Source organism: Anabrus simplex, chromosome 11 (genome assembly GCF_040414725.1).
Source record: "Anabrus simplex isolate iqAnaSimp1 chromosome 11, ASM4041472v1, whole genome shotgun sequence".
Taxonomy (NCBI): Eukaryota; Metazoa; Arthropoda; class Insecta; order Orthoptera; family Tettigoniidae; genus Anabrus; species Anabrus simplex.
In genome coordinates, this window is record NC_090275.1 from 79,591,416 (window position 1) to 79,617,285 (window position 25,870).

Consider the following 25,870-nt stretch of genomic DNA (forward strand, 5'->3'; position numbering starts at 1 on the left):
TCTTCCTATCCTCTACTCCAGATAGATAGATAGATAGATAGATGGATATATAAGGATACATATATAATAAAAACTGAAGATTTTTTTGATAATAACAAATACACAGTACCTAGTGACTAAAGATCCGTTAGCTAACGTTCAACACAACTTAAAGGCCTTACTTAAAAGATCCTCATATCTTTTTACCGAACAAGAACAACTAAAACTTGTCGGTATGAATCCTAGGCTCCCACAAACTAGAGCTTTGCCCAAAATACATAAAAAAGGTGTTCCGATTCGTCCGATAAACATTCGACAAAATTCTCCCACGTATAAGGTCTCCAAATACATTCAAATTTTTTAAAAAAACATTACACTTCTAATAATAAACAACCATTAAGAAATTCCATTAACTTGTGTGACATTTTGATTAAATTTGGCGTGCGTTCAAAACAGACGATGTGTTCGTATGACGTAGTGAATATGTTCCCGAATATTCTGACAGAAAAAACTGTTAATCTTATTCATGATAATATTTGTAAACATAGTAATCTTAGTAAAATGGAATTAGAAGTATTCACTAGATTATTAAATTTCGTATTAGACAATAATTACTTCTCATTTAACAATAAAATTTATAAAGAGAATGGATTAGCAATGTGTGACCCATTATCGGGCATCCATGCCGACATATTCATGGATTCAATCACACAATAAAATAATAGCAAAAATTAAAGGAATTGATTTATGGTTGAGATATGTAGATGATACGTTTGTAATTATAAACAAAGATGTCACTGATAGTCAAGAAGACTTTTGTTCTAATCATAATGTGTAACTTTCCCGATTCTGCAGTAAGTTGAAAAGAGTAGATGGTAATCTGAAGCAAATGGGAATGAATATCTTTTTTAAACTTTTTTTTAACGACGCTGTTGTGTTGTATAATGATATTGTTTTATTTATTTCAAAGGGATGGTGATAAGATGGCGCCTTCTGTTGAAAAGAAGATGGCCGAGCTTGAGATGGGACTGTTACATCTACAGCAGAACATTGATATTCCTGAGATTTCACTCCAAGTCCACCAGACTGTTGCTTCAGTGATCAAACGATGTGCAGATGAAGGACGCAAACCAAAAGTAGCCGACTTTGGGGATCGTGTTGAAGATTCCACATTCCTTAATCAGCTTCAGAATGGTGTCAATCGTTGGATTAAAGAAATCCAAAAGGTACTCTATACTTATGTGGTGGGAAAGTTCTGTATTCTTGTCATTATAAATTATTTTATTCCTGTGATTAGTAAACAATTTAAAAAAATACAATATTTGATTCAGATTTGAGAAATACTTTTTAAATTTCAATAACAAATGGTACGTACATGTTAAATCCATTATAGTATGCTTTGGTTTATTTCTTGTTGTACGGGCAGGTAGAGTACACATAAAAGAAACACGTTGGTCAAAAATTGGAGGGTAGAATAAGAATGGTGATGATCTTTATTGACAAGTAGACACTTGTGAGGTAAATGAAAGCGGGAGTTGGCCGAAATGAAGGAATAGAAAAATGGAGCTTATGTAATGTTAAAGCCGGGTGCTTTCCTAGAGCAGAGCACCTGTTGATGCCCAACTTTGTAATCTGTATGGGTAAGAGGGTAGGAAGCTGGGGGTGGATATTTAAGAACTCATGAAACAGTCATCAGGTATGGTTTCATAGTGCTCATGTGGTAGACAGATGGCTTAAGGACTGAGAAGGGAACGGGAGGAAGGGATCAACGGGGAAAGACCTGAGAGATCAATCCAAATGAGCCTAGGCAGACACACTACAGTTTTCCAACCTGAAGTGATAGCCATCATTACAGTACATGCCTTGAGGAAAACCTGGAAATAAACTACAGAGATAAGAACATTTTGATATTTACAGATAGCCAAGCAGCCATTAAGGCACTTGAAGCTGTCCGGGTTACATCCAAAATTGTTTGGTATTGTCATACACTTCTCCTAAAGCTCTGAGTACAATGTTTTTAAAATAATATGGGTACCTGGCCATGCAGGCATAGAAGGTAATGAAAAAACAGATCAAGTGGCAAGAAAATGGTCAGAAACACCTTTTGTGGGCCCAGAACCAGTATGTGGGATCTCTTATAGACAAGCCTGGCTTTACGTAGGTAAATGGGTACAAAAGAAACAAATGGAAAACTGAAAAAATGCTCCAGGATGCAGGCTTGCAAAAGAACTGATAAAGAGCTCAAACAAGAAGCATATTAAGAAACTGCTGGAACTCGGCAGAGGAAATATAAGATGGGTAGTAGGACTGCTGACTGGACACTGCCATCTTTTTAAAAAGCACCTACATAGAATTGGAGTAATAACAGACAATGTATGTAGGAAATGTAATGATGCAGAAGAATCAGCTTAACACGTACTCTTTGAATGTGAGGCACTGGAAGGAATCAGATGAAGAGAGAAGAAACATCCGAGAAGACCCAATAAGGAGGCCCTGCAACTTGGTGAAGGGAGCGGTTATAATTAGGAGGGGTTGAAGGAAAACACATGGTAGCAAAAGATCTTCGAGGTCGATGCTAAAAGGAACTGTTTAAGGAGACCCCATGAGTAAAAGAAGAAAAAGGAGCTCATGAAGATGATGTTACAGGTTTCCCAGATGCCACATTGGCCACAAATTCTTTTAGGTAGAATGTTGGTAGTTAAGTCGGCATACAAAGCTGGCACATAATGTAGTATGAAGTGCAGCCATGAGGGCCTTGTGTGGGGTAAGATGTTTTGGTAGTGTTGGATATAATTATGTGGACTGCAGATCTTGCAGTGTATATGTAGACTACAGGTCTTGCAGTGGTTTTGTTCAGGGAAGAACTAGAAGGGGATAAATAACTATAGGCTCAGATAATACTTAAAGATTGATGGTAGTTAGTTTTATATACCTTATGTATGTTTTATTACAAATTTATATTTAGTGATGTTGAAAAATCTTAAGTTTTTGTTTGAACTTTCAGGTGACAAAGTTAGATCGTGAGCCTTCATCTGGTACTGCCCTGCAAGAGATTAGCTTCTGGCTAAATTTGGAGCGGGCATTGCATCGTATTCAAGAAAAACGTGAAAGTTTAGAAGTGGCTCTCACTTTAGATATATTGAAACATGGCAAGCGTTTCCATGCTACTGTCAGCTTTGACACCGATACAGGTAAATAAGCTTTCTCATAATATTTTTGTTTATAGAAAGTGATTTTAAACATAACTTCAGATGTCGCTTTCAAGTCCTCTATTCTTGAATGCGTTGCTCATTGGTCATGCAAACTGGTTTCTGCATGGAATAAAACTTCTATCATTTGTTTGTTGAAAGATAACCAAAATATTCATTTTAAAGAAACCCAGAGAATGATAGATATAAGAGATTGTGAAGGAAAATAATGTAACTAATAAAACACTGCCTGTTTTATTACTCTAATTTATTTCAGAATGACCCAAAAAATTTCCTTCTGGAAATTCTTTGTTCCTAAATTGTGATTAAATACAGAACATAAATTCATTTGTTTTAATAACTTCAACACTATTCCATTTACTCTCACAATAGCTACTCCAGGCATTGACTCAACGATTGCCCTGGGTCTCTCTCTCTCCACACACACACACACACTCACACTCACTCTCTCTCTCTCTCTCTCTCTCTCTCTCTCTCTCTCTCTCTCTCTCACACACTTGCTCTCTCTCTCTCCACCATGGTGTCCCACTTTAACTGACTGTCCATGTCTAGCCTCCTTTTTATAGCTCAGGTTTCGCATTGTGGTTAGAGACGGAACATTCTCAGTGTATCTTCCAGAAACTCGTGGGGAAACCGGCTGAAGAGAACAATACCTGGAAAGGGAAGCCTCGCCATCCAGGCTGGCTTGAGGCTTCCCGGTGATACGACTTGCTAGCCCTTTCCAGGAAGTACCAATAGGGGCTACCACAGGACTGGCATGTAACGGTTATATATCATTCATTCTCTTTGCTTATCATCCTGCATTTGGAGTCGCTGCTACAGATCTTATAGTTTTATGGAACCGATAAATTGTCTCACTTTTGGGACAAGTAACGGAATCAACATCTTCCTCTTTGTGTGACAGATATAGGTTTAAGGTATTTTTGGCTCTTTGGCTTTCTCCCTTTTCATTCATTTTCTGGAATAGCTCATCAGCATATGAATTATAATTTACTTTAAGGCATTGCAAAGCATGTAAATGAAATATAACATCGTAAATTGCATTTTATGTGTAAACATGCTGTGTTATAGACATGTCAAAATTTAACCCTTTGAATGTTCTATATCCTGCTGTTACTAACGTGTGACATGGCATTCCATTCACTTGCTTCAAGTCATTCAACTGTCTCTGCCTCGAGAGTTGAGAATATCCATCTTCTGCTGTTTCTAGCTTGCCATGTGCCATTCCATTCACTTGCTTGAACCATCTCTGCCTCGAGAGTTGAAAATATCCATCTTCAGTGATGGCAAGAGTACCCTCCAAAAAAAGTGTAATTGGGCTGAATAAGTGTTACCCAAGAAATATTTTACTCAATTACAAATTACTTTTTCAGATATAGGAAAATCAGTTTGGTTTCAGAAGTGGAAGGTCAACAATAGAGCCCATTTTCATTATGAGACAACTAATGGAAAAGCATTGGGTGTATGAGAATGATATGGTGATGACATTCATTGACATTGAAAAGGCATATGAAAGTGTCCCCAGGACGAAAATTTGGGACAGTCTGGTGCAAAAAGGAATTGGACAGGGATTAATAAAAATTATCATGGCATTGTATAAGGAATATTGTAGTTGCGTGCAAACACAAGTTGGCAGGACAAGTTGGTTCAAAATAACTAGTGGGCTGAGACAGGGAAGTGTTCTATCACCAATCCTGTTTACAATAGTAATCGATGACATCATGAGAACAGCAAAAGCAGCATGGAGGAAGAGAAATGAACATGATGTTATTTGCAGATGATATTGTGATTTGGGGAGAAGACGATAGGAAGGTTCAAGAACAGTTGAATGTGGTGAATGGGAAGATCGAAGAATGTGGATTGAAAATAAGTGTAGAAAAGAGTAAAACTCTTGTTATGACTAGAGGGGAGAAAGAAGGGAAAGGTCAGATTAGACTTGCAGACAAGCCCCTGGAAGTAGTGGAAACGTTTAAATACCTGGGGAGTGAATTAATGGAGAATGCTCGACTGGATGCTGAGATTAGTAAAAGGATTCAAGCTGGAAGTTGTTTCTATCATAGTGTAAGGAACATGTTATGGGACAAAGATGTGCCAATGGAAGCAAAGGATACTATGTACAAGATGTATTACGTACCCATAACAACTTACGGAGCAGAAACTTGGACAATGACAAAGAAGGATGAGAGTCTAATACAGGCAGCCGAAATGAAATTCTTGAGGAGTATGATACAGAAGAGTAGAAGAGACAAAATAAGAAATGAGAAAATCCGGGAAGAAATTGGAGTGGAAAAAATGAATGATAGAATAGAGAAGAGCCGACTAAGATGGTTTGGGCACATAAAGCGAATGAGCGACGAAAGAATGCCAAAAAAGGTGATGGAAATGCAAATCCAAGGAAGGAGAGGCCGTGGACGACCACGATTGAGATGGAAGGATACCATCCAACGCAGCATTATAGAAAGAAACCTGGACTGGGACACAGTGTTGGAGGAGGAGTGGTGGAAAGACCGAAGAAAGTGGAGAGGAACCATATTTTCCCCTATCTGGCTACAGCTGAATAAAGGGAAATGATGATGATGATAAATTACTTTTTCAACCAGTAATAATACAGTTACTTTTATTTTACAGTACGCTTGTCTTAAGGAATCATGGGGCTGGAGTAATACAAAAGTTTGCGAGGAAAATAATATTTTTATAGCAAAGAGACATTATGTGAGTGTCACCATCAGGTGAGGCTGAACATGATACAATGAAACCTCGTTAAGACATTTCTGCAGGGGACAAGGAAACAGAACGTGTTAAGCAAGAAAACGTACTAATGAATATACGAATAAAAACTATCCAGCAGGGATATGGAAATACTAGATACGATTTTTATCGGTAGGGCATTTTACATTGTGTATCCGTGGGTACATAGAAAACTATAGGCCTATTTACCATATCTAAATATGAGAGGAAAGTATTTAAAGAGGTGAAAAACATGAGAGAACAAATTAATATGAAAACCTTTTCTGGTGGGAATTATAAAATAACATGTACACTGAAAGGTATGAAAAACACCAGACAACAAATATGAAAACATATGCACAGGGGCCAAGAAAACCATTCAAGTATTATTGAAGATCACACTCTTCAAAAACAAATGTTAGTAGAAGCCTTTTTGATTTCGGACCAGTGGATTAACATTATTCTCTGGTCACATTTGTAGACAATTTGAGGTTACATTCGACCCTGTGCAGCTGTAAGGGAATTTTGGCTGCCATTTTGAATCGAACAAAACTTTGACCATCCTGAGTGGTGGACTCGAATCTCGAAGGAGCAAGTTTCAACATTTGTGACCTTTGCCCGCTTAAGTCAGTCTCCTTTCTGATAGATTTTAATTTTGTCTTCATTATCAAGGAATTTCACAATATTTTCCTTATCCATAACTGGGCTATCACAAGGCAAATATGCACCACACTAATCAATTTCACACGATTACGTTCCTAATCCAGATATAGGCTACCATATCACGTGACAAATATTAACCACAATTCACTGTACCACTTAACACAAAATACATTTGTACCATCTGAATGGAATGCAAAATAAAAGTATAAATAGGTTCAATTTGCTATTCAGCATTCTCGCTGTTAACCGGCAAGCAAAACTGAACATTTTTTATGCTAACGGCTCGCTCCCCAAAAGTCCAGTATCCTTCGAAATTCAGGAAGACCTTTTCCCGTTATCACACAGCTGTGGCAACGGCTCTTACCCGAGTTGGAAATCAAGTTTCTTTCAGAAGGGACGACTTATACAATAACATTTTCAGGTCTAGGAAAAATGTGATTGTACTAAGCGGCAATAGTGGAAGTTTGTGACACGATAAGCGAGGTATGTTTATATAGATTTAATACAATGAGAATCCGAATTTACGTGTTAAGCGGTAAAATGTGTTAATGAGGAACACACTGAGGTTTCACTGTAGCATGGAACTTGCAAAATGATCTTTTCCCATCATTTTTATTTTTAAAATTTTATTTAATGATTTAAGTATTTCTTGCCATTTACTTTACGAACAAAATAACTGGTTCTTTAAATTCTCATCACTAAGCCTCAAGTCTTTGGAAGTACCAGAGAGGTAAGAGAGTACAGTAGAACCTCGATGCATCGTTCCCGGAACTGTCGTTTTCCCATATTCAACGTTCAATTTATTCAGTCCCAAAAATGTTCCATATAAACCAGTGTTAAATTTCCCCGCATCTATCATCCCTTGAACTATCGTCTTATTGCATCGATCGTCAAAAAATATTTGTCCTCGGCCACAATTTTCCCGCATGGATCGATTGAATGTAAGAAAAATATACGCAAAGAATTTTTTAATTTAAAGAGACAGCTGTTCACTCTAACGTATAACAGCGGCAACTTGTTACGCGAGAATGCACGAGCAATTATGAGTTGCTACTCTTGAGCAAGGATCTCGTAGGCTGGAGTGTTGTGCGCAGGTTATTCATGCGCAGCCTCCTGGCGCCAGCGCTTCTCCTCGATCCACTAACTGGCCCCTAGAAGTATTCTTATTTACAAGAATTAAAACGGAGGCACTGTGAAACTCAAATTTGCCACCATTTTCTGTGTTGCTATTGGCTGGCTAGGGTTGCCAGTTTTGTTGAAAATGAGAAAATCGTGCAGTTTAAAATAGTCACGGCGTGTGGCGGGTACGTTTTAATTAGTCACAGGGTTATTAATCGTGTCGTGCGTTGTGATGTGTGTGGGATGTTAGAGGCCTGTTGACCAGTTTGTTGCCCCCTGTCCAGTTGTCTTGTTACAAACCAGAGCAATAATCTTTTCACTAGCCTGGTCTTGAAACTAATTCCTAAGTTGGTCAAATTGCTTAGTCCGGTGTGACATCGTCTGAGGCGCGTCATGTTTAATTTCTGACCTCTGTGACATCGTCCGAGCTGCGCCATGTGGGATCTCTAACTTATCGTTCGCGAAGGCTCTACAGAATCTTTACCAAAATAGACGTTATCACCATAATATCCACGTATATAATTAATTTGCAATAAGAGAACTGGCCTTAAAATTTTCAGATTACTACTAATGTAAGAAAAAGCGAAACGAAGCTGCACGAAAGTCACGCTTTTTATTTTCATAGTGTATATCATGATTGCAAGGGTTTGATACCGTTATGTATAGTATGAGCATGTTTGGCTCCAGGGCTAAATGGTTAGCACATGTTGGCCTTCAGTTCAAGAGGTCACGATCAAGTCGGGGATTTTAACTTTCGTTGGTTAATTCAGACAGTTTGTGGTCTGTGTGTGTGCGCCGACTTATGCATTAGGATACATCTTAGGTCGAGCCGCATTTTCGTAAACGCGAACTTTGCCTGTCTTGCGACAGCTCGAAAGTTCTTCACCCGCCTTCGGAGGCCACAGATTATATTTACATGAGGAAAAGTGCCCAAATATAGTACCAATTTTTTATTTTGCTTTCCCCCTATTTTATGTCACCTGCATTTATTGTTTTCCTGCATCCATCATGATTTTCTCCTGTAGTATAACTGAAAAAATGTATCTGAATAAATTTTTCCCTATTTCTGCTTCCATGCAAAGTACAGTAGAAACCCGGTATAGCGAGTACGGCATATAACGAGAACTCAGTTATAGCGACAACTTTTTTCTGTCCCTTCAAAATTCCTATATTAAACTGTGTATCGTCCTTCGGTTACAGCGAGAACCGTATCACTGGTGCATCCGTTATTACGAGCGATTAAGCACGCGCGATTTTTTCTGTTACCGGTATTTATGCACCCCAGCGATGATATTGCATGTGATCGATTACCTTCGGCATCGTTTCCTCGCTATGTGCACTAGCGATTTCTCTCGTCGACCTTCGAAGGCGATGTCGGAGTCGATTAGTAATACCCGTCGACAGCTGTTCCGTAAAGAAAATCTGAAATGAAAGAGAACATATTTTCATAATAAATGCGTAAATAACATGTCCGATAACGGTTGTTAACTCTTTAATAAATTAAGGCCGACTAAACGACCGCATAATTTTGAGGCTAAATACTGCAATTAAGTAAGAACGGGATACACCTCGAGATATGGCAGAGTGCTTAATTGATATCGGAGGTTAGTTTATATTTTGTCGCATCTGGTTAAATTACGGAAAGGCTATTATGAAAATTTATTGCGAGAAAGTTGTAATTTCTCTACTGGCGCTTGAAGTGTGTTTTCATCATACGTACAGTTCGGTTAAGTTAGGATACGTGACTCTGTTTGAATAAGAAAACAAACTTTTGCAACAAAATGCGATCGATCGTCTTCGGTACAGTATAGTTTTCTCACTTTGTGCATTTGCAAGCTCTCTCGTTGACATTCAAAGGCGATGTTGGAGTTGATTAGTAATACCCATCGACTGCTGTTCTCTAAAGAAAATTCGAAATGAAAGAGGATAACATGTTTTCATTATAAATGCGTAAATAACGTGGGCGATAGCAGTTGTTAACTCACTAAACTTAAAGACTGAAGTAAATGATATCTTAATTTTAATGTTAGACTGTATATGGAAATTAAGTAAGAATGTGATACACCTCGAGATATGGCAGAGTACATCACTGATTTCAGAGGATATTTCATATCTTCTGGCGTCTAGTTACGGCTATTTACATGTAAATTTTTCGCGTGGAGGTTATTTCTCTACATGAGTTTCAAATATGTTTTCATGATAGGCTACATATACGGTTAGGTTAGGTGACGCTGTTTAAAGAAGAAAGCTGAGGTGTTTGCCACCGAAATCTCTGGAGTGATACCGTATTTCTCCGAATCCAAGATTATTTTTTTTCCTTTTCTCAGAATCTCGTGCGAAAACTCGAGGGTTGTTGCATTCGCGGCTTAACAGTAATTTAATGGATAACACTGGCAAGTACCACAGTAACCACGCTGCTTCTTTTCACACGCGCACAGAACTCTTTGACAAGAAACGACTGCCTCTTTACTACACATCGCTAGCCGCGACAACCGGTTGTACAGTGCCTGTGTGTTTCTCAAATCTGCAGAATGGTATCAAAACATGTGACCCTTCGAATTCTTAGAAAAGCCATGGGTACCCAATGGCAGTATCATAACGCGTCTATTGTACTTGACGCTTAGTAAAATTAAGGTTTATAGATAGCAGGAATATTTTCGTGATGGATAGTCGTATTGTAAAGATACGTGGAAAAGGTATTGCCAGCGAATTTTCAACGTGTTCTAGTCGATATTATGATGCCAATTTTAAGTTAACGGTTATTAAACACTCGGAAAAGTAGAATAATTGTGCAGCCGCAAGAAAATACGGCAGAGGCCTAACTAAAGCCAATATTTGGCGTTAGCATGAAGACAAAGAGCTAAAAAATTGCATACTGTACAAAATATGCATTTAGTGGTCCGTAACAAGGGCGCTTTAAAGAAGTAGAAGATGAAATTGTGAGGTATGTGCACGAAAAACGCAAGGGCGGATTGGCCATACCGTGGCGCAATAAATTTGTACGGTGACTTTCAACGTTCGCGATTAGGCCTATACATCGCTAATGTCAAAAACATATCACATGTAAGGCTTTTCAGGCATTTGCTCTATTAACCAGCATTTCATCTTAGGTCTGACACTAGACTTTTTTTTTCTTTCTTCTATTTGCTTTACGTCGCACCGACTCAGATAGGTCGTATGGCAACGATAGGACAGGAAAGAGCTAGGAGTGGGAACGAAGCGGCCGTGGCTTTAATTAGGTACAGCCCCAGCATTTGCCTGGTGTGAAAATGGGAAACCACGGAAAACCATTTTGAGGTCTGCCGACAGTGGGGCTCGGACCGACACTAGACTCATCAGAGTGGGATGTATCAGACCCTACCCACTGATGCTGGGGTGGATGCAGGTGAACTTATCAGAAGCCCTTATAAGAGGCACAGTCTATGGGAGATAAATCTCCACAATGGAATTATTGCCCGTCTAGCAATTCCGAATGGAAAATTCTAAATTCCCATGGAGGGAAATGCCTGGAAAGCCTTAAATCTGAATTTTTGACATGCTCTATTGGTGAAAAATTTCTAATTCCCTCCATGGGAATTTAGAATTTTCCATACATCGCTAGCCGCTGAATTTGGCCGAACCCGACAAGCGAGACGTGCGTGTAGCGGTAGCCGGTTATATCTGATGCTGCGTAAAAGTAACAGTTTTATAGACAGCAACTCAATTTAAATATCTTGGTGAAGTAATAACACATAACCTAAATGAAAAAATCTCAATCCAAATAAGAACAAATAGATTAGCTAAAACACAAAACTGGAATCTACATATGTAGCAGAAACTCTCTTTTACCTCAATAAACAATCAAGGACTGTCAGACTTCAGAAAATTGAAAGGAGGATTGGAAGAACCTGCATCAACAAAAAATACACCAGAAAGATGGACAGTGGCAGTTAATACCTACCAAAGTTGTGTACAAAGAGCTAGAACCCATTACAGATACTATGCGTAAGAGGAGACTGGGATTCTTTGGACATATCATGAGGATGCAGGATTCGAGACTTCTGAAACAACTAGTACCACACAATCTTGTCTCAAAAAATACCACAACAGGATGTAAATCGTTCAGAGAAGTAAGAGAGGATCTGAAGGAAATAGGCCTTACAACAGAAGACACCACAAATAAGATGAAATTGAATACAAACCTCTGCTTTACCCTTACACAAAACAAACCAACAACGCGCATATTTTCAACTGAGGAAAGGGCAGGAAGATTGGAGCATCTGAAGAAGTACTGGGAGGACCGCAAAGCCCGAACAATCCCTTCAAACAGACCTGAACGATGGACTGAATAAAGTGATCCTATGTGGTCATTAAAGAAGAAGACAGCAAGAATAATTTCCTGATGGATCATTGTATTGTAGAGACGCATGGAATAGGTATTGCCGGAAAATTTTCAACGAGTTCTTTTAGGTATTATGATGCCATTGTTAAGTTTATGGTCCTTAAACCCGCGGAAATAAAGAATGATTGTGCAGCCGCAAAACAAACAAACAAAAAAAAAAACTGCGTGACGAAAGTCAATGTTCGGCGTCTAAAAATAGTATAAAAATGCATAGGCCTACTGTACAACAAGGCATTCATATGATTTTACAAACTTCTTTTTGAGCCTGATATAAATTTTTTGAAGGATTCGGAGAAATATGGTACTATATTTTTTTCAGAATGAAATTAAACATACACTTTCTAGTAGTATCGGATTACAAAAAATAACAAACAAGTAAGCCGTAGTGTGGATATAATCTGCGGAAACGCAAGTTTTGAACAAACTTATTGCCATTTCATACCGATTTTAATGTGCATGAAGGGTTTTCCGACTTTTATACAAAAATCGGATATAACGACAATCTGTTACAGCGAGTAAATTTTTCGCTGTTATGAATTCTCGCTATAACGGACTTCTACTGTATATCAGTCACGAGAAAGTAATAATTTTGTGTGGCTATTTCTAGCCGAGTGCAGCCCTTGTAAGGCAGCCCCTCTGAGGGTGGGCGGCATGTGCCATGTGTAGGTAGCTGCGTGTTATTGTGGTGGAGGATAGTGTTGTGTGGTGTGTGAGTTACAGGGATGTTTGGGACAGCACAATCACCCAGCCCCTGAGCCATTGGAATTAACCAATGAAGGTTAAAATCCCCGACTCGGCCGGGAATCAAACCCAGGACCCTCTGAACCAAACGCCATTACGCTGACCATTCAGCCAACGAGTTGGACACAAGAAAGTAACGGTTACTAAAATGTAACAATTAAAATTTTATTTCAAGAAGTGAATTAGAGGTGAAGATTACTTTTTGTAAAATAAATTTACAAGTAAGAATTAAGAATGTAATTTTATAATTAGTCCATATACTTTTACTCAGTTACTTTCCAACTCTCCATATCTTATACAGACCTGTACAACACTATTTAGATTGCATTCTACAGTATAGCATTTTACATGTATTTATAATATTGGTCTTCACTGAATTCTTATACTACTTAGGTGAAAGGAAACGAATATGATGGATAATGTTTATAAGATATATGATCCACCTGTGTGCCTCCAGAATTACTGATAGGATGTCCCCAACACTTTTACTTTAATTCCCATGGTTGCATTTAATTTGTACCCTGTGTTAGAGATATAATTTCACTCTTGTCTTTTACTTGATAATCTATATGGACAGTTCCTTATTTTGTGCCAGCCACTCCGCTTACTTCAAAAGACACTGGTGACTTGTGTTCTTAAGGCAGGGAAATTCCTCTCATTCCTATGCACCAAGTGGGTATAAGCACTGACTGCCATGGTACTTGTACATGTATAAAAAGTTCACCTGCAGCCCTGTACTCACTACATGTTAAGACCGAACGATTTGGCTATGCGATTAGGGTTGCACAGCTCTGAGCCTGCATTCAGGAGATGGTGGGTTCAAACCCTACTGTGGGCAGTCCTGAAGATGGTTTTCCTTTTTTCACACCATGCAGATGCTGGGGCTGTGTCTTAATTAAGGTCACAGCTACTTTCTTCCCATTCCTAGCCCTTTCCTATCCCATCCTCCCCATGAAATGAAATGGCGTATGGCTTTTAGTACCGGGTGATCCCAGGATGGGTTCGACTCGCCAGGTGCAGGTCTTTTGATTTGACGCCAGCAGGCGACCTGCGCATCGTGATGAGGATAAAATGATGATAAAGACAACGCATACACCCAGCCCCCATGCCAGGGAAATTAACCAATGATGGTTAAAATTCCCGACCCTGCCGGGAATCGAACCCGGGCCCCCTGTGACCAAAGGCCAGCATGCTAACCATTTAGCCATGGAGCCGGACATCGTCACCATAAGACCCTTGCTTGGCAGTGTGGGGGAAAAAAAAAACCAGCCCTCTAAGTTTTTGAACTCCATTGGAGTCGGCTCACTCCCTCTCAATAGGCATCAACCGAGCTCGATAGCTGCAGTCGCTTAAGTGCGGCCAGTATCAAGTATTTGGGAGACAGTAGATTCAAACCCTACTGTTGGCAGCCTTGAAAATGGTTTTCCGTGGTTTCCCATTTTCACACCAGGCAAATGCTGGGGCTGTACCTTAATTAAGGCCACGGCCACTTCCTTCCCACTCCTAGCCCTTTCCTGTCCCATCGTCGCCATAAGACCTATCTGTGTCGGTGAGACGTAAAGCAACTAGCAAAAAAATAGGCATCAAGATTTGGAAGGTGATGCAGGGTCCTGTGTACTGGTTGGTTGGTTGGTTGGTTGGTTGGGGGAGAGAGAGGGTGTGGGTGTGCGGGGCGCACGCGCCCAAGGGATAGGACTAGCTGGCCTTAGCCATGGGTTACTGTGAGGTACAACTTAATAATTATTTTAAAAATAAACAGTTGTACAGTAAATTTTTGCTTAATGATATACATGAAATTGAAAGGCAGTGCTTTATTTTACTTTTCAATGAAACCCTGCAGAAAGTTTTAATATTTTGTTATTGAGTCATTCTAACTTAAGGATGTCTCCCACATTCTTTCCTAGATAAAGAGCTCTTTGTCTCTAAAATCTTTATAGGTATACTGTTTTAGGTAAAATTTGAAATGTAAAAAAAATATAATTGTTTTACAGGTCTGAAGCAAGCTTTGGCCACAGTTAACGATTATAATCTGCTGATGAAGGATTTCCCTATCAACGACTTGCTGTCTGCCACAGAGTTGGATCGTATTCGCTCTGCGGTTCAGCTTATATTCTCACATCTTCGGAAGATCCGTACAACCAAGTATCCAATCCAAAGAGCCTTACGTCTTGTTGAAGCCATCTCACGTGATCTTGGATCGCAGCTGCTTAAGGTATATAATCGTATCTTCTTTCTCATTCAGTTAAAAGTTAAATCGAAGGAAGTTTTGCAATTAACCATCGTGTCATTACACAGTAATCCAAATCTTTGGGGAAGCCGTTATTGGTTAAGTATGTACTAAGAGTTCAGCATCTCCACTGTTGTACTCTTTTTAGGAATGAGCATTTTGAAATGGAGTGCACTTAGAAAGATTAGCTCTTTAAATCTGTGTTGAAAAAGACTGTGTGGTATTTTAAAATTCTCATTTCATAAATCCATAACATATTTTATATTTTAAGATTTCATATGATTTTCTCTCTAAAATATTCGAGAAGTTATCCTTTTGGACAGAAATGCAAAATAAAGCCCTCCAAAAACCAAGATTTGAGTATTTTCAGACATGTTTCTGGTTTATTCTATTGATCGCCAGCTGGTCTTTAAAGCCAGTGTAACCAATGGCGATGTATAGTCAGTTGGCATTTCCCGCAAATGCAGATATTGATGATGCATTATCAGTTAGTCCTGTAAGAGTTAATAAAACTGTTAGGAGTGTGTTTCATGCTGCACAAGGTTTGTTGGACTTCTGCATTTGAATGTATGCAAATGCAAAGCTACCTTTCTTAGGAGCTGAAAAGTCATCTCTGTAAAATATAGCTTCAGAACGCTTTCTTGTCCTGATTTGGCATAGATAAATAAATTTTTAAAACTACTTAATTTTTCAGGTGCTGGGAACTCGTCGTCTAATGCACATTCCATTTGATGAGTTTGAGAAAGTGATGACTCAGTGTTTTGATGTGTTTACAACCTGGGATGATGAATATGATAAACTGCAAGGTTTACTCAGGTAAGTCCGATTAAGGTAAGCCTGCCTTCCCTCTATGGCTATGAAGTTCACGCTAGCTCTAATTAATTTACAGAGATTTACATACCACACTGAAAACTGGAAGGTGTGTTGGGGATAATAAAAATGTATGTGTATTTCCTTATGTACATATTGTGATTTTGACATGATAGGGACATTGTGAAGAAGAAGCGAGATGAACATCTGAAGATGGTATGGAGAATCTCACCAGCTCACAAACGATTGCAGACCCGTATGGAACACATGCGTCGGTTCAGGCGACAACATGAGCAGCTACGCACTGTGATTGTGAGGGTCCTGAGGCCTTCTCTCTTCAATGTGGAGTCTGGTCAGACTACCAGTACTACACCTGATCAACATGAGGCAACTGACAACAAACCTGATGCTATGGCACTTGAAGCTGCTGATGCAAATGCTATTGAGGTAAGCTGTCATTGTCAACTACAGTATGTTCGATTTTAGAAATATGAATTTCAGTATTTAGAAGGTCTGGTTGAGACTTGTTGAGTTATTTTCCATTGGATTCTTCGGAACCTTGTGGGGAAATGTCGTTTTAAAGGCAAGTTTTACATTTTTTAATTGTAGTAGAGTCCAGTAGGTCTTAGCCTAGGCAAGTACTAGTTCTTTCTTTTTTTGTAAAGCTTTTTCCTTGATTGTAACATTGTTTTTATTCAGTCTTAAATAAAAGTTTCAAAAAGTGAAGTTTTGGGTTTTGGCCTTTCTCACGGAAAAATTTAAGTTTGCTATCCCATTCTGAAAGCTGTGTGTGTTGACTTTCAATGAAATCAGTTGGAGAAACAGGCTTGCTTTATGAGAATTTATTTTAGATTACCCTATGTATTGTGCAAGAGTTACATGATAATGGAATAGACTCCGTTGTAACAGGTGTGGGAACTCTGATTTTACAAGTTATACATCCCATTGTTTTAGAAATGTAAACTCTGATTTTGTCGCTAGCTTCCCATTGAAGTGATAGTCTAGCTCATTGGAAGCAAGATATTTGAATTTTGTTAATAACCAGACTTGTTTCCTTGTTTAAATAATATTTGAAAATCCTATCTAGTCATCCTCTACTCTTAAGTGTGGCCCTAGTTATTTGTCGATTTCTAGGTCCTGTAATTGAATTATTTTTGAAGGTATTAATTTGATGATTCTCTTTTCACCATTCTAGGAAGTTAATCTTGCCTATGAGAATGTCAAAGAAGTGGATTGTCTTGACATTTCCCGTGAAGGACTTGAAGCCTGGGATGCTGCAGTTCGTAGATACGAAGAACGCATTGACCGCGTGGAGACTCGCATCACTGCTCATTTGCGTGACCAGTTAGGCACAGCAAAGAACGCTAATGAGATGTTCCGCATCTTCTCCAGATTTAATGCACTCTTCGTGAGACCTCACATTCGAGGGGCCATCCGGGAATACCAGACACAGCTTATTCAGCGAGTCAAGGATGACATTGAAGCTTTACATGAGAAATTCAAGGTATACTGATTTATATGAACATAAAGTCAAAAAATGAATTCACTTCCCTAATGTGAAAACTTTCAATTAACAGAATGGGGGCAAACTCCTTAACCTGACTTATTGTCATTTGTATAGATAGTCTGTCTAGTTTTAGAATTGTTGAGGTGAGTCTGCCTGAATGTTATTTTTTATTTATTTTTTATTCCTAGTCCTTTCCTTTCTATTGTCATTGTGTCCTTTTTAACATGTGTTTGTTTTGTGTTTTCATATCTTATGTCTTTTTTTCCTTTTTTTTTTTTTTTTTTTTGGGTATGTATATAATTTTTGCATTCTTTTAATGTAAGCATGTAATATCCTTTTGAACTTATGTTCTTTTTTTTTTTCTGAACAAATCCTGAAAAGTGGCAGTTTGTTGTATTTCATTCTTCAAAATTTTATTTGTACTTTGTTTATATTACATTCATTTGATTTATAAGTTTCTCAGATATCATTTCTTCTTACCTGGATGCATCTGGGTCAAGGTTCAACTTCTGGTCCCATTTGTTTTATGCTGGTCTTAATCATGCCTATCTATGGTGATATGCACCTTCCTTGGTCTCTTTCTTTACCTTTGTGTTTCTATACGTTGCTGTGAAATTCCTTTTTCATTTCTCTTTGTTAAACAGTTTAATTATTTCTGTTGAGCTTAGTGGCTCAGGTGGCTTTCTGAGCTTAGTCTGCTTGATAATTAATTTTTTTAGCCTTAGTTTGGTAGTATTTGAAGTTGCTCAGATACACCAGTTTCGTGTTGATTTACCAACATGGAAAAGAACTACTGCTGGACAAAATTTCTAGCATCTTCGCTCTTCCAAAAACCAAAAAAGTAGTTACTTGATCGTAAAACCAGTAACGTTATTCTGAGCATAGTTCTCTGCCTCAGTCGGTTTCGATTTTTAAATAATTTCTCTTCTTTGGTCTTAACACTAGTATCGAGAATACATTGCATCAACAATTTTTCTTTTTGAAAAATCTTTCTGCTCTGGACCTCACATTTTGAGTATATTTACTTGTAGATAGTGATATAGTTCTTTGGTAGTGATATGAATTTTAGTAGTAGATGTTGATCTTTTCATCTGAGTTGTGTATATTAGGATTTGGGAGGGGAAAAAGTCATACTGATGTGAACCCTTTCAACACAAATGGTTGTCCAAGTTATCACAAAATCCTGTATTGATATGCGGCAGCAACTAAACGCTCGTGCTAATCACACCAATTAAATTTTTAATTCTTGAGTAAATTTCTGCATAATAATATTATAATCTTTAGTTGTCAGTGGTACATAGGGCCTCCACAAAGTGTTGTTGCTGCACTCTGTTCATCTCCATTTCTTGCCTCCTGCCTGTTTTTTTCAGGGCTGCAAGATGTCGGTCTTATAGATCTTCTCCATGTCATCCATAGTCTACCTTGTCTCATCTGACCTTCTGGATTCCACTCCAAAGCTTGCTTCACATTTGATCCTTCACCCTATCTCAGGTTTTTCCCTATTCATTTCCACTTTCTCTTCTTGTCCTGCTCCTCTGTTGTTCTCTGATTGGTTTTTTCCTCAAGTTTAGCATTGAATATCGTATTAGGTGACCTTATTCCTAATATTTACATCAAACAGATTCAAGAAGGTCTAGTTTGTTGTTCAACTCTTTGGTCACTTTCCACGATACAAACTCGTATTGGAATACTGATTTAACATTGCTGTTAAATATCTGGAGCGTACTGTTATGGAAAAGTTGTCTAGATCTCCAGATGGGTCTTAGCTGTGCAAAGGCTTCCTTTGCCTTATAAATGCAGTTCTGAACATCTAACAAGGCCCTGCTGTCTTGTGTGATGTAATTAAAATAGTGGAACATAACGTTGTTGGTTTTACATCTCATGACTACTTTTTTGGTTTTCGGGGATGTGGTAGTAGAACATATCCACCTGCACTGTCCATTGAAAACTTCTCTGCAAATCTTGGATCGACTTGTATCTCCTTGTTTGTTTTTGTTTTGTTTTAAAATCTTGAGATGGTCTTTTTATACATGGACAATCTCAATAATTTGTGTCCTTTTAGACATTCATTGTAGATGGTAGTTTCAATTCAAAATATAGTTGGTAAGGCAGAGAATATTTTATCTGTAATAGTTCACAAATTAATGGCCAAATAAATTTTAAGTCCTGTGTTTCTTCTTCTGCCATTTCTTTTGAGTGTGGTTAATATACATTTGTAGAACCAGTATGTTCTGAACTTTAGATTATATTAAAATTTGTATTACAGGTGCAGTATCCTCAAAGCAAGTGTTATAGGATGAGCTCTGTGAGAGATCTGCCCCCAGTTTCTGGATCCATAGTTTGGGCCAAGCAAATTGATCGCCAACTGACAGCGTACTTGCGTCGTGTTGAGGATGTCTTAGGTTGGTTGTATTCGATTTTAATTCTTAGAAATAGATGTTCATCTGTTTTTCTTTGGAAGGTTTCCCAACTATTTTTGTTTTTGCTATCAGTATATTACTTTTCTTTAAAGAAGCCTTTGTTACTTCAGCCTAGAATGTGTGATTAGTATACAAATTAATAAAATAGTATGTGGGAAGTGTTTATATTATGATTGTTAATTGCAAACTCTTTTGATCAAACTTCCTGGCATGTAAAGAGATCTGCTTCTGTATGCCAATTGCTCTACATAAACAGTTTTATTGAACCATTAAGGGCACCTTTTTGTGAAGACCACAGTAAAGTACCAGTAGTAGAAAATCACTATTTTTGCCATCATAATTTGGACAGAAATACTCATTTCACGTGGACAAAAATTATGTGCAGTGAATGAACATTGTAGATTATTGTCTTGTTCGTTAATGGTTATACGTCATGGTTAATTTTTTATGATGGTTTATTCCTTGTAATCTTTTTTAAGGCTGCAAATTCACTCCAGGCTGTCAGAAGGGTAAATTTGGCAACTACTCATGTGATATGAAAGATATTTTTACAGCTGCTAACAACATATAGGTTCAAAGTAGACAGTAGACCACAATCATGATACCTAGTAAAATAGTTTTTTTTTTTGTCAAGAAAAGTTCAAATATTGTTATTCATATTTTCATAAATTTTGTCGAAAATTTTATTGCACTTATTTTCGTAAATAAAGAGCTACTTAAAGAGCCGTTTTTAAAATATTGCACACTAAAACATTGTGCCGAATTTCATTTGTGTGAGATTAATAATAATTAAAGATAGTAAAATTATTATTCTAAAAAAGTACACTTTTACAGAAGAGCAATACAAAGTAAAAAAATATAAGTACAGTATCTCAGTAAATATTCATGAAAAAGGGGCCATAAGAATTTGACAATTTGAATAGCAATATTTTAAATTTTCTACCAAAAAAAAAAAAAAAAAAACCACCCTATTTTGCTAAATATTATGATTGTAGTCTATTTTGTACCTATATGCTGTGAGTAATAGCTGTAAAAGTATAATTCATGTTTCCAATATAAATGGTCCATTATTGGTTATTATGTTTTCCAGCTAACTCATTCTTGGTTTCCAGCATTTTGCCCCAGTGTGCAAAAAAATTAGGGCACATCAGCCAGTAATTAGCACACATAACAAGACGTATGACTGGTACATATACAGTGGAGGCCACTGCGTAGGCTACCTGGGGCCACTGGCAGTGCCAATGCACTATGAGAGATTTGGTCTCTTTTACAGATATTTATGCCTGCCAGGCCATTAGATACAGATATGGCCGTGCGGTTAGGGCCGCACAGCTGTGAGCATGCATCCAGGAGATAGTGGGTTCGAACCCCACTGTCGGCAGCCTTGAATATGTTTTTCCGTGGTTTCCCATTTTCACACCAGGCAAATGCTGGGGCTGTACCTTAGGCCACGGTCACTTCCTTCCCTCTCCTAGGCCTTTCCTATCCCATCGTTGCCATAAGACCTATCTGTGTCGGTGCGACGTAAAGCAAATAGTAGATACAGATGTTGATTCCCGTAGGGAACCTGAAATACTGTATAACCCCAAATTGCGTGACCTCGATTTAGCGTAAACTCGCATTTAATGGAAGAAATTTCCAGTTCTGAAAATTATTCCATAGGAGCAATGCAGTTTTATATTCGATTTAACATAATTCACAATAGGGCAAACCCCACATTTAGCGTGAAGGAAATGTTAAAATTCTCAAATATTTATTTCTATTTGTTTTGATTATGGGACATATGGGAAAGATGTCATAAGCTTGCTAAGGATGATTCAAGGCAGAAGAGAAATTTTTTTAGAGTGCGGGCACTTAGGGCTAAAGTGAGATGTGGGACTCAAATACACATCCGACCGCGGCCGCTGTAGTAGAAGAGAACTCCTGTTTTAATGGCAAGGTTATTATAACCTTTAAAAGTTCCTATATTAATGTGTGCAATATCCCTCAGTTACAATGAGAACCCTTTTACTGATTCATCCGTTATTACGGGTAAATTCGGGCATGTTACATTTTATCCATTACCAATATTCATACATTCTCCAGCATTTTTACTGAATGCAATTGGTCATCTTCCGTGTTGATTCCTCGCTACGCGCGAACGAGTCGATCTTGAGCGAGTCTGATGTCTTGCCTCACAACAATCCCGATTGGTGTAAACAAATATTGGAATAACATGTTTTCGCAATAAGTGCAATGACAACAGTTGTTAACTCCTTAGAAATAAAGGCTGAAGTAAGCGATTGCTTAATGTTAATACTATATACTGAAATAAAATAAGAATGTGACACTTCTCAAGATACAGCGGTGTGCATAACTAGTTTCAGAGGTTAGGTTATGTACTTTCGTGTATTGTTAAATTTCAAAAAGGCTGTTCCCAAGTAAATACAAAGTGAAATTATCATTATTCTACAGGGAGCTTGAAATATGTTTTTGTAATATGTGCGCAGTAAACTTAGGTGGCGCTATTTGAAGTAAGAAAATAGAAATGTCTGCCACAAGCCTCTGGAGTGATGCTATTACAATTTTAAATAATGAAACGGAATTTTTGTGTTCAGACTGCTGGAATTGGAAAATAGGTGCTAATGAGTAAGCCGCTGCTTGGAAAATATCCGCGAAAATGTTTGAACAAACCGATTGCTATTTCATACTGATTTTAATGTATTTTTGTGTGAGTTTGGTATCTTTCTTGACTTTTATGGAAAATCGTGTATAAAGTTATAAGAACAACCTTAAACCGAAGCGGTCTTGCATTCACCGACAAAAGTCTGTCAAAATGAATCACAAACCATAACTACAGAACAATGTGTAGAGTAGATATCTCCTTGTTTTATTGCTGTCACTGTGCAAATAATTTATGATGGTATAATTTATGTTAATACAGGCAAAGATCTGAGGAAAAGATGTGCTTTTACTGAAACCTCGATTTAAGGAAAACCCCCATTTAAGGTTTAAAAAATCAGGTCCCTGTAAAAACATTAAATAGGGGTTCTACTGTATTTGTCCTGCATGAGTAAGTTCATCGTCCCAATATAAATGGTCCATTATTGGAAATTATAAATTTTCCACCTAACTCATTCCAACTGGCTAAGAACGGTGTCAGGCCCTATAGACTTGACGCGCTAACGATCATGGCCACCAGGCAGGCTTAGCAATGAGGTGGGATATGCTCTTTTCAGAACCAAAGTGACTGTCATATCTTTAAATATAGAAGGTCTGTCAAGAGAATAAGAATAAGTTGCCAGATTTCCCATTTTCTGCTGTTAATTTGAAGCAGGTGTCGGGGAGTGTGAGGAAGATAGAAAGCACATGCTAACGAATTGTAGTACAAGTCTTATCTTTTCGTCTTGTAAGCCCAAGCTACGGATTGCCAAGCGTAGTGTAGCATTGTAATTAGTGTGAATAGGAATCAGTGAATTTAGTTTTACTTGTAATATCAACGTACGAACGTTTTAAGTGAAAATGAGTGGAACTCATAAATCAAGCGAAAGGCACTAACAATTAAAGATAAAGTGGAGATTATAAGTAAAGTGGAGTCGTCTACACTTCCCCGTTTTGCTTTGGCGAAGGAGCTGGGGATGCCGCCGTCTACTTCGAATGGCATTATAACGAAGAAAGAAGAGATCTTTGCTTCTGCAGGGAATACTTCGGCAAATTGCTAGAAAGTTAAATCTGGAAAGTACGATGAAGTAGAACAAGCTCTGCTAATATGTTTTAAACAGCAGTGAAGTTTAAACATACCTTTCAGCGGGACTATTGTGAAGGAGAAAGCCGAAGAAATTGCGTACAAGTTAAAGGTACCTTTTACTGCGTCGAACGGGTGGCTGGACCGCTTTAAAAATCAGGCCGTATCGTTTACAAAACAATTTGTGGCGAAGCAGAGAGTGTAAGTGTGGAGGAAAGGGGAGCTTGAAAGGAAAAAGTTCTGCCTGTTAAAATATGCAGTTACAAACCTTGCAACGTTTTTAATCTTGATGAATTTGCACTTTTTTACCAGCTTATCCCAGTTAATTCTAGTTTAGAAGGGAGAATCTTGCCACGGGGGGACATTAAGTAAATTGCGAGTTACGGTATTGGTTGGTGCTAATATGGAAGGAACTGAAAGACTACTTCTACTGATGATAGGTAAGTCTAAGAACCACGTTGTTTCAAATGTCAAGAGGACTTGACCGTGTAAGTACACCAGCAACATGTCAGCTTGGATGACAAGTTCCCTGTTTGAAGAGTATAAGCAGGCATTAGATGCAAAAATGGGGAGCCTGAACAGGAAGATTGTGGTGTTTATGGACCACTTCCCTGCTCATCCCAAGGAGTGGCCCCATTTAAGGAACATCAAGGTAGAATTTTTTCCACCGAATACTACATCGGTACTACAGCCCATGGACCAAGGAATCATTAAGGTATTGAAGCAGAGATACCGAAAATCAGTTGTGCGCCATATGCTGCTATGCATGGAAGCAGGCAAACCCATCTACAAACCATCTCTTTTGGACAAAATGCATTTAATTGCCTCATCACGGGATTCATTGGAGCCTGTAATAATAGCAAATTGCTTCAAGAAAGCAGGCTTTGCTGGTGGTACCAACAGCATTGTTATGGAAGTTGGTGATGAAGAGCCAGGGTGCTGGAAAAATATACAGGAGAAGATAGAGATCACCAGTAGTTTGGACAACTTCACTGCCATTGATGATATGGTAATCACTTGCGAGGAGCAGACCATCGATGAGATCTGCAAGGAAATTCCAGCAGGTGATGAGAAGAAGAAGAAGACGAGGAGGAAGAGAATCCCCCCCAAGACCATCTTGTAGTGAGGCAAGCATCTGCCTTGAAAAACTGAGGCAGTTTATGGAAGGTTCAGTCAGTGTGCCTCAGAACACACGGAAACAGTGATGGGAATATCGAATGTTTTAAACTATCGGTAGACTACCGATTGTGAAGCGTGACTATCGAATAAAAACGTTCGATAGTTTTAATTCGATTTAAAATCGGTTGTAAAGTAGTAATATACAGTTTTGTACTGGGGTTGTACCAGTAACTAGTAAAGTCATTTGCTAGTAACTACCGAAATGTGGATTGTTGTATTATACTACAGATTTTTATAGCGTGTTTCTTTTGTTGGTAGTGATATAAGCGGAAATATTGAGACTAGCAACAAGCGTTACACAATGTTTGAGTGAAGTGATAGGAAACTGAAATGCGTTGCTTTATAAAATAAGATAAAATGTCCCGATTAAGTAATTGTAGTCATGTTTCATTTTTGTGTCCCTAACCACAAGTTAATGAATATAAGGTCGTTTATTCATAAAATAACAAATGTTAGGTAATTTCAGACTTAGGTTAGGTTTACACCTTATTATAACAACACCACATTTTAAAATAATGTGAATATTGCAAACTAAACTAATTGAAAAGACAACATATTTTCCAAGTACCAAGCAATATTAAATTTTTTTATGAAAACTAAAGTCAGTCTGGGCATTCTATCCGGTCGATTTCCTTCATTCCTTTTTTAGCTGAAAGGTATTCATGCACAGACTTGTCATCAGGTACTAAAAATCACTTAACTTCCGCCTTCCTCAAATTATTTGACTTTTCTAATTTTTTGTCTCTTTGAAGCAATCATATCTTGGTATTAATTGAGATGCAGAATTCGTTTTAGCTTAAGAACACTCAGTGAATCAAGCTCTTTCGTTCCAGCTCTTAACTATTCAAATTGGTCGATTCTGAGGAAAGTTATCAGTGCACATTCAATTTGACGTCTCATTTCTTCAACATTTTTTCTCATTGAGCAATCATATCTTTCGTTCCGATTGAGGTACGCAGTTCGTTTTGGTCGAAAAACACTCAGTGGATCAAGCGCTTTCTTTTGAGGTAATAACTACGTAAGTTGGTAGATTCTGAGAAAAGTTGTGAGTACATTTGTCTCCATGACAAAGATATTTGAAGGACTTTTTAAAGAGTTTGGTGTGTAGTGTTGTTTCAAGGAATGTTTAATTCAATTTATTTGTGTGATGTATTTAAAGTGTTTTGATATAATATTACATTCTA

General features: G+C 38.0%; 1 protein-coding gene across 2 annotated transcripts in view; it reads left to right on the forward strand.

The window, feature by feature from the left end:
- Positions 1-25,870, forward strand: part of Dhc64C (dynein heavy chain, cytoplasmic) — a 353,617-nt gene that overhangs the window by 29,760 nt on the left and 297,987 nt on the right. For both annotated transcript variants that reach the window (XM_067155359.2, XM_067155358.2), the window contains exons 4-10: positions 950-1,205; positions 2,984-3,170; positions 14,811-15,031; positions 15,741-15,862; positions 16,033-16,303; positions 17,052-17,360; positions 19,630-19,765. In XM_067155359.2, coding sequence (XP_067011460.2) covers positions 950-1,205; positions 2,984-3,170; positions 14,811-15,031; positions 15,741-15,862; positions 16,033-16,303; positions 17,052-17,360; positions 19,630-19,765 — 1,502 coding nt within the window. The remainder of the gene's footprint in view (positions 1-949; positions 1,206-2,983; positions 3,171-14,810; positions 15,032-15,740; positions 15,863-16,032; positions 16,304-17,051; positions 17,361-19,629; positions 19,766-25,870) is intronic.